Source organism: Arachis duranensis, chromosome 3 (assembly GCF_000817695.3).
Source record: "Arachis duranensis cultivar V14167 chromosome 3, aradu.V14167.gnm2.J7QH, whole genome shotgun sequence".
NCBI classification, from domain to species: domain Eukaryota; kingdom Viridiplantae; phylum Streptophyta; class Magnoliopsida; order Fabales; family Fabaceae; genus Arachis; species Arachis duranensis.
The window spans coordinates 6,761,527-6,774,644 of NC_029774.3; the positions used below are offsets into that span (position 1 = coordinate 6,761,527).

At 28.9% G+C, this 13,118-nt stretch overlaps 2 protein-coding genes across 2 annotated transcripts; both read right to left on the bottom strand.

Moving 5' to 3' along the window:
- Nucleotides 1-2,916: 2,916 nt before the first annotated feature.
- On the bottom strand, nt 2,917-4,783 carry LOC107477197 (ATP-dependent Clp protease proteolytic subunit 2, mitochondrial). Its single transcript, XM_016097178.3, has 2 exons — nt 4,354-4,783; nt 2,917-3,579 (listed from the first exon to the last, which is right to left on the bottom strand). The coding sequence occupies exons 1-2, from the start codon at nt 4,676-4,678 to the stop codon at nt 3,161-3,163; spliced, it is 744 nt and encodes a 247-aa protein (XP_015952664.1). The 5' UTR covers nt 4,679-4,783; the 3' UTR covers nt 2,917-3,160.
- A 2,310-nt stretch (nt 4,784-7,093) lies between these two features.
- On the bottom strand, nt 7,094-8,432 carry LOC107477241 (uncharacterized; the record flags this gene model as incomplete). Its single annotated transcript, XM_016097223.3, is given in 2 exon segments — nt 7,094-7,766; nt 8,405-8,432. Coding segments are annotated over 2 exon segments (472 nt in total), but the record flags the coding sequence as incomplete, so codon positions are not given.
- Nucleotides 8,433-13,118: the final 4,686 nt, after the last annotated feature.

Sequence of the window (13,118 nt, forward strand, 5' to 3'; positions counted from 1 at the left end):
ACCCACGAGGCCACAAGGCACAAACCCAATATGTTCGTCTCTACACTTTCTTATCTTTTTTCTTGCTCTGATATTATTTCATTTTTTTTTATTTTGTTTACGTCAGATAGGATTTATTTGAGTGAATTTTTAAAAGTAACTTTTTTTAGTTATTTTTAAAAAAATTTCTTTTAAAAAAATAAAAATAATTTTATCTTTAAATAAACAAGCACATAATGTTATTACATTTTTTAATTTTAAACGATAAAAAATATATTTTTTCATACTCGTTAAAGAAATTTCTAATTTCGAATAATATATTGGCCCTAATTTCAGTTGCAGAAGAAATATTTTTTAGAATAAAAAAATTGTCTTATGATTAATTTCTATTCCTTTTGATCAAGTTATTCCTCTAATCTGACACGTACACTTTCATGGTGGGATGTCGTTTTAGTTATCGAGATAAATGTTCAATGGAAGGTCATCTTACCTTAATGAACCACAAAACTCTCTTATTCCCCAAATGTACAAAATGATTAAGGGTACAACTACTCAAAACACAATTAAAATTTATTAAAGAACAAAGAAGTTCAGCATCTGAATATTTGAAGAAGATTAGAGATGTTATGGATTCTCTTGCGTTTATAGATGGACTCTCTGAAGACTATGCTTTATATATCTCAGTCGTAATGACAAAATCTAATAAAATTGAATTCATTGAAGCTGAAACACTTCTTCTTGTTCATGAGAGCATGTATGATCGTTTTAGAAAAATAGATTTTGGTTCAATTTAAGCTAATCTTGCACAATCTGCTTCTCAATTTTCATCACAATTTCAAAGACCACCAGCAAGATCAAATTTCAAGAGAAGAAGATTTAGTTTGGTAAGATTTATTATTTTGGTCATTCTTATTTAATCAATTTGGACACTAAAAATAAATTTTTGCCTGATATTTTACTTCACTCACCAGGTTGCTAAAAGAAAAAAAGACAAAACAAAAAATTTGATTGAATAGAAAAGTAAATTTTTTTATTATCAATATATTAAAATTAGACTCATAATAAGAACATAACATAAAAATAATGCTACTTGACTAATAAAATTTATTATTTTTAAATAACAAAGATATTTTTATATTAAATTTTAAATCTTAAATCTTAAACTTTAAATTCTAATAGTATAAAAATAATGTGTTAGTCTAAATATTGATTAATATTAATAAAAAATATTAGTCTCTAAATATTTTTTTATTATAAATTATAATATGACTTATTAGTAAGGCTAAATATAATTTATTAGTAAAGATAATAAATATGTTTGAATTTTTTTTATCTTAACTAGTTTTTGTTTTTTGTTTTTTTTTTTCAATCTTTAAAGTCTGATTATGACCTTTAGAAACAGTGACAAATCGATTATTTCTTTTTGGTTTTCTAATTTCTCTAGTTTTTCCAACTCTCCAGGTCAAGAATTAATCGGTCGCTCCATTTAAAAATTTGTTGCTGGCCAATAGATTGTTGAATGCACAAAACTCCACTAACTACTAGACCAACACCAACACAAGTTGGCACAAATGGACAAGGGTCTGTGTCCCTTAACCATCTCTCCCGAGTTCAATACTCACTAAAAAATGGAAATGGAGCTTGTTTGCTTGGGAGGGTCGCACACTTTGTGTGCCTCTGCAGCATCCGAGGGATTAGTCATTGGCTGAAAACCCTGGTGCAAACCAAAAAAAAAAACTACTAGACCAACCCAATTTGGTAATAAATCGATTATTTATAAGACAAGTGCTTTTCTTTAACCGTAATGGAGATCATCCAAAAAAAAAAAAAGGAAAAATCCAAAAAAATACAAAACCACCCTATAAGTGAAGGAACAGTGAAGCAACAGAAATTAAACCATTTTTTCTTCTTCTTCTGATAACGAGTATTTTTAGAGCAAAAACTTTTTATCCTTCCAAACCTTAAATTGTTGATTTTAATTTGATTAGAGATTCTAGCCTTATATTAATCTCTTATGTATACCACCGAGAGTTCTTTTTCTACAGATAAATCATATAAATAATTTCGCTAAATTAGATTTTTCATAAAACTTTAAATATTCATTAGAGCGCTTAATGAATTATATATAACTAAAACGGCATAACTCATAATTTACTCATTTAATCATGATGTAAAACTGAACGAATTAGCATCATGTAGATCCTGTAACTCGAGTTTAGATTTACAATTTTTCATGGATTTAACAAATTAATAACAGCATTCAACACCTCCAGCAGTTTTTTTATTGCAACCTATTTAACAATACAGATTTGACTTTTTTTTTTTTATAACTCAAACATTCTCTGCCTGAAAACTGTAGTAGAAAAATTTTTCCTTTTAATTTCACATTGATAAATTAGAAAGAGAACAAAGGAAAGAAACCAAATAATAATGGAGATACCATGGAATAGCTTGGATAGCATTTGCAATTGCGCCACCCCAAATGAGGATAATAAATTAATAATAGATAATGTGAATGAGCCAACCCCAGAATTCGGGTGTTGGTTTAATCACGTCAAGGATGTGAGTTCAATATCTAAATTGAAATGGAAAATTCATGTATAGGGCTATAGGCGATGATCACAAGTACAATTACCACTAAGAGTTGCAAAACATACACCACGAACGTCCACAAGTTTCATTTCCTAATTCATGTTGGCACTAATTAACAAGGGTCCTACCATATAGTGAATTAGTCTAATCCCAATTCTTAGAGGTTCCCGAATATTCCCCCCTAGCACCAATTCTATTTTCTCAGATGCAAATTATGTTTGCCATGACCTCAAAGTTTAGGTTCTGCTTTATAAAAACAGGATCAATTTATGAGCACAGCACAGCCATAAAAAGTTCTTTGATTATTCAACCTTACTTAATCTTCTATAGCCATGATAAAAACACTTGACAAAACAATCATCCTTTGAAGATGTGATACTTAGAAGTTAACAAACTGTGTGACAAAGAAAGATGTCAATAGAACTGAATTGAGCAAAATCTTAAAATTCAATGGCAAAAAATCTAACAACTGAACTGAGAAACTTTATGTCCAATTGATAAAATTATATCAACTGCAATTTATACCTAAGGTGGTAGACATCACATTAAATATAGTAAGCAATCTTCAAAGAAATCTTACCCTCAAGTTCTAACTAGAGTCTTTATCTTTGTCTTCACTAGTAACAGCATCTGAAACCAAAGTCAATGGTCTCTGATCAATAACCTCATCAATAATTCCAAACTCCTTTGCCTCCTCTGCAGTCATGAAATAATCCCTATCCATATTCTTCTGAATAATATCAACTGGTTGGCCTGTATGCTTTGCATAAATTGCATTCAAGGAATCCCACATCCGAACAATCTGCTTGGTATGAATAGCAATATCTTTTGCCTGACCACTGTATCCACCAGAAGGCTGATGAATCATGACTGTTGCATTTGGAAGAGAGCGCCTCTGACCCTTAGCACCCGCAGCCAATAGCAAAGAACCCATAGATGCAGCTTGACCCAAACAAATTGTATGAATCGGAGACCGGATATATTGCATAGTATCATAAATAGCAAGACCTACGTATAACAGAAACACCAGTGTATTAGCACACCAAATATATCATAAAGTAATAATAGCACTTGCCTTAAGCTTTTGACGTATTAAAAAATGTGATTTTTTTTTTCTTTTACAACTACACAGCACATTAAAATCTTGGATAAAGAATTTTGCCTTTAGCTTTTTGCACATCAAAGACGGCACTTTTGTACTAATAAGTAATATCTCAAGGTCTTAATCCATTTTTCAAATGCATGAATCATGTTAGGAATTTATAGGAAGGGTCCCAAAAAGACACACTTAAGGGGCCTAAAAGACGCACCATAAGATAAAATGCAGTTCTTAGAACTTGCTGTGCTTCACACACCACAAAAACCAGAAAAAAAAAAAAAGAAAGTTAATAACGCAACAAAATCGGCACATCACTAAAACGCAATTGCATAAACCTAAATGACAATAAAAAGATCAAAGGCAGTTCTTAGAAGAGGTTGTTATGTTTCTAAACACCAAAAGACAACCAACGCAAACACACACATCACTTTATAATCCAACAAGATGGGCATCTCAAAATGGCCAATTCAAACAATAAAAAAACGCAGCGGTATAAACCTAGACCATACGAATAGGATCAAACTGTTGTTCGTAGTAGAGATTATTATTATTATCTGATTCTACACACCAGAAAGACAACATTTTGTTTTTCTTTCACAAATATACAAATCCCCTGAGAATCCAACGAAACGCAGGTGCATAAATCTAAACCACAAGAAGAGAAAAATGGAGCAGAGAGAGACCTGCAGTGACGGCACCACCGGGGGAATTGAGGTACATGTGGATGGGCTTGGAAGGGTTCTCGGACTCGAGGAAGAGGAGCTGGGCGACGACGACGTGTGCGGTGTCGTCGGAGATGGGTCCGTTGATGCAGACGATGCGCTCCTTGAGGAGTCGGGAGAAGATATCGTAGGCTCTCTCTCCTCGGGAGGAGTGCTCGATCACCATTGGAATGAGGCTCATGTTCCGCATCAATTGAGGTGGTGATGTTGCTGCTGCTACTCCTCCATGGTGATGATGGAAGAGCTTCGAAGCAATGAGCTTCGTACTTGAAAGGAGGCCTCTCATGGTGATTCACTCACACACTCGCAATTACACTCAGATTTGGGAATTTTTTTTTTCGCTTTTGATTAGGGATTTTGTTTCGGCTAAAGCTCACGCACCACCTGGCTTTTGCCCTCTCCTTCCAGAATTTCTCTTTTCTTTTTATTTTTTATTTTTTATTTTATTTTATTTTATTTTTTGCTTTTTCTATTTTCTTTTGAGAAAAGTAATAAACTATCATTTTTATCAATCAAAAATAAAATTGCCTTTACACTTATACTTATAAAAAAGATAAATTTTTGTTGATAAAATTATCAAAATTTTAAAAAATTATTTACAATTTTAAACTGTCACCTATTTTAATTCACCTCTAATTTTTTTATTATGGAAATAAATTCTCTTAATTTTTTTAATAGAGTAAAATATGATCTTTAATTCTTGAATACTTTTTTTCATATTTTTTTTAGTCTCACTTATAAAATTAATGATAAATGATCATACTTTATTTTCTCAATTATTAAAAAAAATAAGATGAGTCATTTTTCTTTCACTACCACCTCTTGGAATTTCATTAGTATAATACCATCATGTAAATTTGTTATTCTCCAAATCTCATCCCTAATTATCGTTATGCCATTGCTGCTACCACTATCATCACCGTCACTGCCACTACTATTCGTCCACCACTACCAATAACTTTTGTATAGACAATTCTAAAATCACTAAAATCAATCTTTCTCTTTTTTTTCTCTAAATCAATTATTATCACTACCTGAAATTTAACTCATCAAAATTCTTCATGGTTGTTTATCTCCAGATTTTAAAGTTGAATTTTTTTTTTAAATCTCACTTGAAAAACTAAAAGAGAGATAAATAAAAACAACACTCAAATAGTAGACATAGTAGTGACTTATTTCATTCCGCAATAGCTCATCCTTTTGTGTTTTTTCCTTTCTACTATATAGTATCTTTTCTGTTAACAATAGTAACTTCTTCTGTCGTCTCCATCCCTACTCTTTACAATTGTATCTTCTCTCTTTCTCTCCTTCTTTTTCTGTTTGATCTTTCTCTCTTTTAGATCTTTCAACAATAATAGTAGTGATTGTGATTCTCTCAAGTCTCTTTGCTTTCTCTCTTCTACCTCAATCTATTTTTTTCTGTCACTATTTCAGTTTTATCATCTTTTTTCATTATGAGCTTTTGATAATGGTTGTTGTGACTTGTGAGTAAGAAAAACTAACGAAGCTCCAACATCAGAACATTTACGGAGCTGTTGGAGAAGGAATTTGCAATTTGCTTTGAGATGAAATTAAGAAAATTTGTGATTTATTCTCAAATAAAAAAGAGGATAGGTTTGTTGGTAGTGATCAGAGAGAGAAGAAATAGTATGAGGGTGGTGGTAAAGAGAAGGAGGTGGCGATGACAGCGATGATGGTGGTAGTTTAAGATGAGTAGTGATGAGAAAGGATTTGAGTGGTAGTGATGTTTGAAATTGGAGTGGTAAGATTGAATGTTAAAAATAATAATATTTGCTAATCATATAATATTACTCTTTTTATATATATTAGTAGTATTTGGTTTGGGAATTTATTTTTTAAATAAATTAATTAAATATTTTATTTACGGATATAAGTAATTTATAATTTATTTACTAATTTGATTTAGAATAAAATGAAATTATTTAATGATTTCAATTCATTCTAAATATAATTTCAATTCATTTTTAAATATAATTTTGGTTCATTTCTGTTTTACACAATTTAATTTTTTTTTTCATTTCAATTTATTTTAAATATAATTTCAGTTCATTTCTAAATATAATTTTGGTTCATTTATAAGTGAATTATTTTGTTATGATTCTTCTTGTTTCACTATCTTGAGAGAAATAAAACCAAGTAAAATATAAGAAAAATCAAACAAAAAGAACGAAATATGAAGAAAAAATTCTTCAAATCTTTTCATCATGTTCTTTTCTTATCTTATTCATCTAATCAAATAAAGAAGAAATAGGATGTATTTTTGTTCATACTTCAATTTTGTTTGTGTGTTTGTTTCGAATTAAGTTTATGTGTCACAATCATTAAGTAATTTTAATTTATTATGCACTTAAATAAGGTGTATTTTTTTAAACGAGTTTACATTCTGAATTTAATTTTTGGTTTATTTTAAATATAATTTCAATTCATTTATATTTTGCACAATTCAAAACTTTTTTCCTCAATTTTCTACTACTTCTTCATCAGGGAGAAAAGAAAATAAAAAAAAATACAGCAACAATAACAATAAAAGAATGACGATAAGGAGAAAATATGTAAAGAAAAAGGAATGCGAGAAAAAATAAAGGAGGAGCAAGAATGCGAAGAAAAAGGCAAAGAAGAAGAAACTCAGTACATAAACAAGCGTGAGAAGAAACGAGTATGAAAAGGAGAAAAGGAAAAATAAGTAACACGTGTAATCACGTTCTTTTAATGATAAATTTTGTTGATGTTGAACCTACTTGAATGGACCTGGACAAAATAATAGAGTAACAACGCTGTAAAAATATATATACATAAAACATTCAAATTAATAAATAGAATTCGGCATATTCTTACACCAACGCCATTAAACAACGACAGCAATGCCCCACATCCAAATACATAGACAATGAGTCTATGACTATTAACTATTACAGCACACAAGAGTGATTTCTCTCAAGAAGACCTTCCAAAACCACTTTCTTTTTGTACAAATTTGAATCCAAATCTAGCTCCTTTGAACTCTCTACGACGACGTCGTTTTCCTGCACCAATCTAAAACGGTGTACAAAATACAACCACGTAGAGGTGCAAACTATGGCACATAAACGACCCCACAATAACAATATTACCAGTGTCACAATAACCGTCCAAGCGCCAACCACAGGACTATACTGTCTGTTTGCGTTTTGATGCTTCCCGTGTTGTTTGGGTGTCGTTTGAGTCCCCATGCGCTGCACGTGCCGTTTTGAAGCTGGGCCTAGATCTGAATGTGACGTGGCAGTGGCGGCTGCTATTGGGGGAGATGAGCCACTTTGCTGACAAGTGTCGTTCTCTAAGGCTTTGTTTTCTCTGTTTGGTTGAGATGTCTGAAACTTAGATAAAACAGATCATAGATTTTTTTTTCTTTCCAATTTTCAAATTTCAGTCTCAACAATTGAATAAATTAATAAATAAATTGATATCAATCTAACTACTAACATTTGGCAGCAAAAACGCGTTCAATACCAACATTGATAGTTCGTTTAATCCAAAATTTGAGTTCAAAATATAGATATCACAGATTTTAACTATTGGGTTTGTAAAAACTAAATTATCATCGTCACTGATAGGAGCGATCACAGAAATAAATCCTCTCAACTAAAAAAAAATTGAGAATATAAAATATAATTTTTAATTTTTTATTATTCTCTCTTATATTTATTTTTAGTCCTATTTATAAAACTAACAGTGAGAGATCATATTTATTCCCTCAATTATTAAAAAAAAAAAGAGAAAATCTATTCCCAACGATCACAAATGCATCAATTTAGATGAATAAAAATATATTATTCTCATAATAATTAGATAAATAACGTGAAGATGGATATGTTCTTAATTAATTTCTCACTATAGAAATATAGGATAAGATCATTTTAAGAAGTTTTTTTTTTTTGGTTCCATCAGTTCAAATAATGAATTTATTTATATAAAAGAGCTTCGTAAAAACCGTTACCCAAATTTGTGAAGTTACCTGTGAATTTGAGGGTGGTTGATTGGGTTCTCATCAAACTCTAAGCCTTCAAGTAGAGGCACCGTTTTGCCAATCCTCTGCCATGGGAACCAACTTTTTTGTTTAAGGCTACGTTGTTCACGAGATCCTATGTTGTTGGTTGACCCTACTGATGTTGAAGCACTACTTCCAAAGAAACATAGACAAAGAGAGCTTTTAGTTTTGGGTTTTGGGTATTCCAGGTTTGTTATGATTTTGGTTTTGGCCATGGAAGATAATTAGCAAGCATGAAAGTGCATTCCACCTGAATGAGCATAATTGTGGCCAAGATTTGTTGGGTGAGTAGTGTCACTCAGGAGATGTGTATCAAATTTCAAAGTCGTTACTTAAATATAAGTATTTGTTTTTCTTGCTTGTTTGGTATGCATGGAATTAGAGGGAAGACTAGGACTTGGTCATTATCCTCCATTCATTCCATAATTTTTTTTTCCAAACCCTATTATGTTTCCATTCTTGCTCTAACCCGACATGAGCATTTGCTTATTTATACTCTATACATGGCCTATACTTAAATACTATGGTAGGGATATATTAAATTTAGTTATTAATAATAAAATCAGTCATTAGTATAAATATAAATTAAAATATTAAAATATATTAAAAATAAATTAAATAACACATATTTATATATAAATATATTATTAGCTAATTTTAGTAATTGATTTTAATATACAAATAGTATTTTTAATACTTAAATATAAATAATTGAGAGTAAAATATAGTTTTTTTCCTCAATATTTGGGGTAAGTCCAAAATTGTCCATAATGTTTCAATCGTCCTATTTAAACCCCTAACGTTTCAATCGTCCTATTTAAGTCCCTAACGTTTCAAAATTGGGTCAATGTTGTCTTGCCGTTAGGAATCCATTAACAGAATTGACGGCAGAACAAAATTGAGACGATTTTGAAACGTTAGGGACTTAAATAGAACAAAAACGTTGGGACAAAAACGATACAAAGAAATAAATTTTAATTTTAGTCTTCAATAATATCAATTTTTTACTGTATATAATATTCAATTATTTTTTAATCACATATAAGTAAATTACACTTAATCACACTACTTTCATTCTAAATATTTTTTTTTATATTTTTATATTAACTTATAACTTTAAGTGTAAAATTATAAAAAAATAAATTTATTTAGAATGAAAATAATGTGATTAAGTGTTTTTTTTGTGACTATAATGTGATTAAATATAATTCACTTAAATGTGATTAAAAAATAATTGAATATTATGTACGGTAAAAAATTGATATTATTGAAGGATAAAACTAAAATTTATTTCTATGTATCGTTTTTGTCCCCAACGTTTGCGTCCTATTTAAGTTACTAATGTTTCAAAATCGTTTCAAATTTGTCCCGTCGTTAATTCTGTTAATGGATCCCTAATGGTATGACAACATTGAGTCAATTTTAAAACGCTAGGAACTTAAATAGGACGATTAAAACTTTATGAGCAATTTTGAAACTTACCCCAAATGTTAGAGACAAAACCACTTTACTCAATAATTTAACATATATCTAATCACATAATACTATATTAGTAAAAATAATAATAATCCAAAAAATATGTAATTGATCGATTGCCAAAATTAAATATAAAAAATTATAATATTTGTGTTCTGGTCTAGTAGAACTACTCATAGTGTTAAGAAAGAGGATGAAAGAAATAGCTATTATTAGTCAATTGCTGCCTTGAAGCTGGATGGAGTGGTGTACTTACAAAGATTCTGAGGCTCAAATTAATTTGAAGTCCAAAAAATATAAGGATTAAAGTTGAAAAAGATACTCAGAGTTCTGTCCCATTATTTGTAGTCTTTAATGACTAGAGATATGAAAATATCTGTCTAATTCTGCTATATTTAATAGGATATGATTCTAATTTGAGCATGTATATCTTATAATGAGCTATTTATATGCGATTCGATCCAGCGTGAGAGCTGGGACATAATAATTTGAATTTAGATCTCTTTAAATAATTTATTAAGTTTTTTATAGAAGCGTAAAATGTCTCTTACAAAATTTATAATTATAAACTCATTTTTAAATTTTTCAACTTTATCCTTTTAAAATAATTGAATCATGCATCTTGTTACTTTCCAGAGTGCATACTTGTTGCAACAAGAGGCAGCAGTAAAGCTAGCAAAGAGATAAGGATAATATATTTTAAACTTTGGTAAAATTTATTATCAACTCAATTAACTAACAAAATATTAATGGTAAATTCTAGCCTACCCTTTCTATAATAACATGTAATTTATCCTCTGTGACATGTCATCTTTTAATTGGTTGCTATGTTAACTATGGTTAAATTATTGGTAATTAAATTATAGCCCAAAGTGGGTGATTATGTAATTAAATACCTCCAAATTTAATTTCAATGCCATCCAGAAATCCCATATCATCATCACCATCACCATCATCATCATCATCATCATCATTATTTTCATTTTCTTTTTCGTCTTCCCCTTCTACACTATCATCATAAAAAGCCATCATAATCGATTTCACGTTCTTAAATTTTAAGATTTTCTGAATTTCGCAAACGTAAACTTAGTCTGGGCTAGGTTCACCAAACAAAAGCAGTTTTTATAACTAAACACAAAGAACACAAAACACAGAACACAACCTTACTTGAACAGGATCTGTTCTATAGGCTCCTACATCTGTATCCTTGAGTTCTAAGAAGACAGGAACCAAAGTCTGTATTATAGTAAAATAAATGTTGTTTGGATTACACTATTCAAAATCACTTTTAGATACAAAATTACTAAAATAGACATCAACTTAAATAATTTTTGTATATTATTTTAATTTAGATATTTGAATAGATCTTATTAATTAATTCTATAATAAAATTAATATTTATACACTAAAATAAAAATAATATATAAAAATTGGCAAAATATACTTTTAATTAAAACTAACAAAATATAAATTTTAGAGAGTACTAAAAATAATAAAAAATTAAATATTTATTTTGGTAGTAATTAAAATAAATCAAAAAATTTTTATGATATTTTTTATATAGTATATTTTTAGTACTCTTAGTACTCTTTTTTAGTATGTTATAATTTATTATTATTATTATTTAGAATTCATTTTTTGTTTAATATATTTTCTTAATAGGATCAATATATTATATTAAAAAAATAAAAATAATACAAAAAAAATTATAGTTATAAAAGTGTATAATATCAAATAAATAATTAAAAAAAAATAGTAAATAATAGAAAAAGATAGTTCATATAAACAAAAATAATATAAATAATACAATAGTATGCATAAAGGATAAAATTGGTAAAAGATAAATAAAGATTGAGTATTGATGGCTAAAAGCCCGTTGGTAAAACGCAGAAGCTTAAAATTGTTGCTTCTTGAAAACGTGGTTTTGAATGCAAAATCACTTCTGCGTTCATGAATTAAAAATTTGCCAAACAAAAAATTACAGCTTTCAATATATCTAAACGTACTTTTTCTCTTTGAACGTGGTTGCCAAACACACCCTTATTTCCTGGTTCATCAAAATATGGAACACCCAATGAGTTGATTTTTTCTTTCAATTTCAGAGAGAAATGGGACTGGGTAAATTGAATTTCTACACAATGATAAAAATATAACTTTATTTTTTAATGTTTATAGAAATTATATATTTATCTCTCTTATAAAAATATTTAATTACAAAATTACCCTACTTTAGTTAACATATTAACTCTTATTGAGTTAAATTAACTCAAACTAAAACTAAGCATCCAATTAAAGCATGTCACGTCACGAGGGGTAAATTACATGTTGAAATAGAGGGGGTTGGGTAGAACTCACCAATATTAATATGTTATCCTCAATTAAAATTTAAGTAATATTTTTTTTTGTGCAAAAATATACAAAATACTCCAATAAAGAAATGGAAAAAAGAATGGCTCTTTAAAGTTAGGTGGTGACTGGTGTATTACTGATTGGGCAGAGGGAAAAAAAATAGTGGAGAGTTGTGAATAAACTGATGAGTGGCAATATATGAGGTATTATGCATCATCCTATTCCTAGTGTCAAACTTGATGAGCTACCCAGGAAGGAATGATTCTTGAATTAGGCACTAAATAATTAATATATATGATAAGATTCGATAGGGATAGAAAGAGACATTTTTCAAAAATAGACATAAAATTCTAATATGTGATTAATAATTTAATATTCAATGCATGGGAAAGTTGGGTGTCCTATGAATCTTCTGGAAAACAAATATGAAAAAAAAAATTTGCAGCAGGATAAGAGATGTATTATATGCCTATCCAACTCTTAATCTTAAATTCTTAAATAGTCCACTATTATAAAATAGGGATTAGTTCTACAAGCATTTTAATATGGAGTAAAAACTATGATCCTATGTATTTTGAGTATACATGAAGTATTTTTCGAAAATTTGAGTCTTTTTAATTTTTACGGTCAAAATTTATATGGATAACAATTTCTAATTTATTCTCTATTTTATTTTATATACTAACTGTATAAATAATTTTGTACAATTATTCAATTAGATTCATAAATTTTGATAAATTTTAAATAATAAATTTAAAATTAATATTTTTCATGTGAAAATAAATTAATGATTACTTGTATAAAATTCTTTTATGTTACATAAATATTAAACTACTAAAATGATATTTGAAAAGTC

Excerpts from the sequence above, each read along its gene's own strand:
- LOC107477197 (XM_016097178.3), bottom strand. The coding sequence starts at position 4,678 with ATGAGAGGCCTCCTTTCAAGTACGAAGCTCATTGCTTCGAAGCTCTTC. Across the intron at positions 3,580-4,353 it reads CGGTGGTGCCGTCACTGCAG|GTCTTGCTATTTATGATACT; the intron begins GTCTCTCTCTGC and ends TGTTATACGTAG.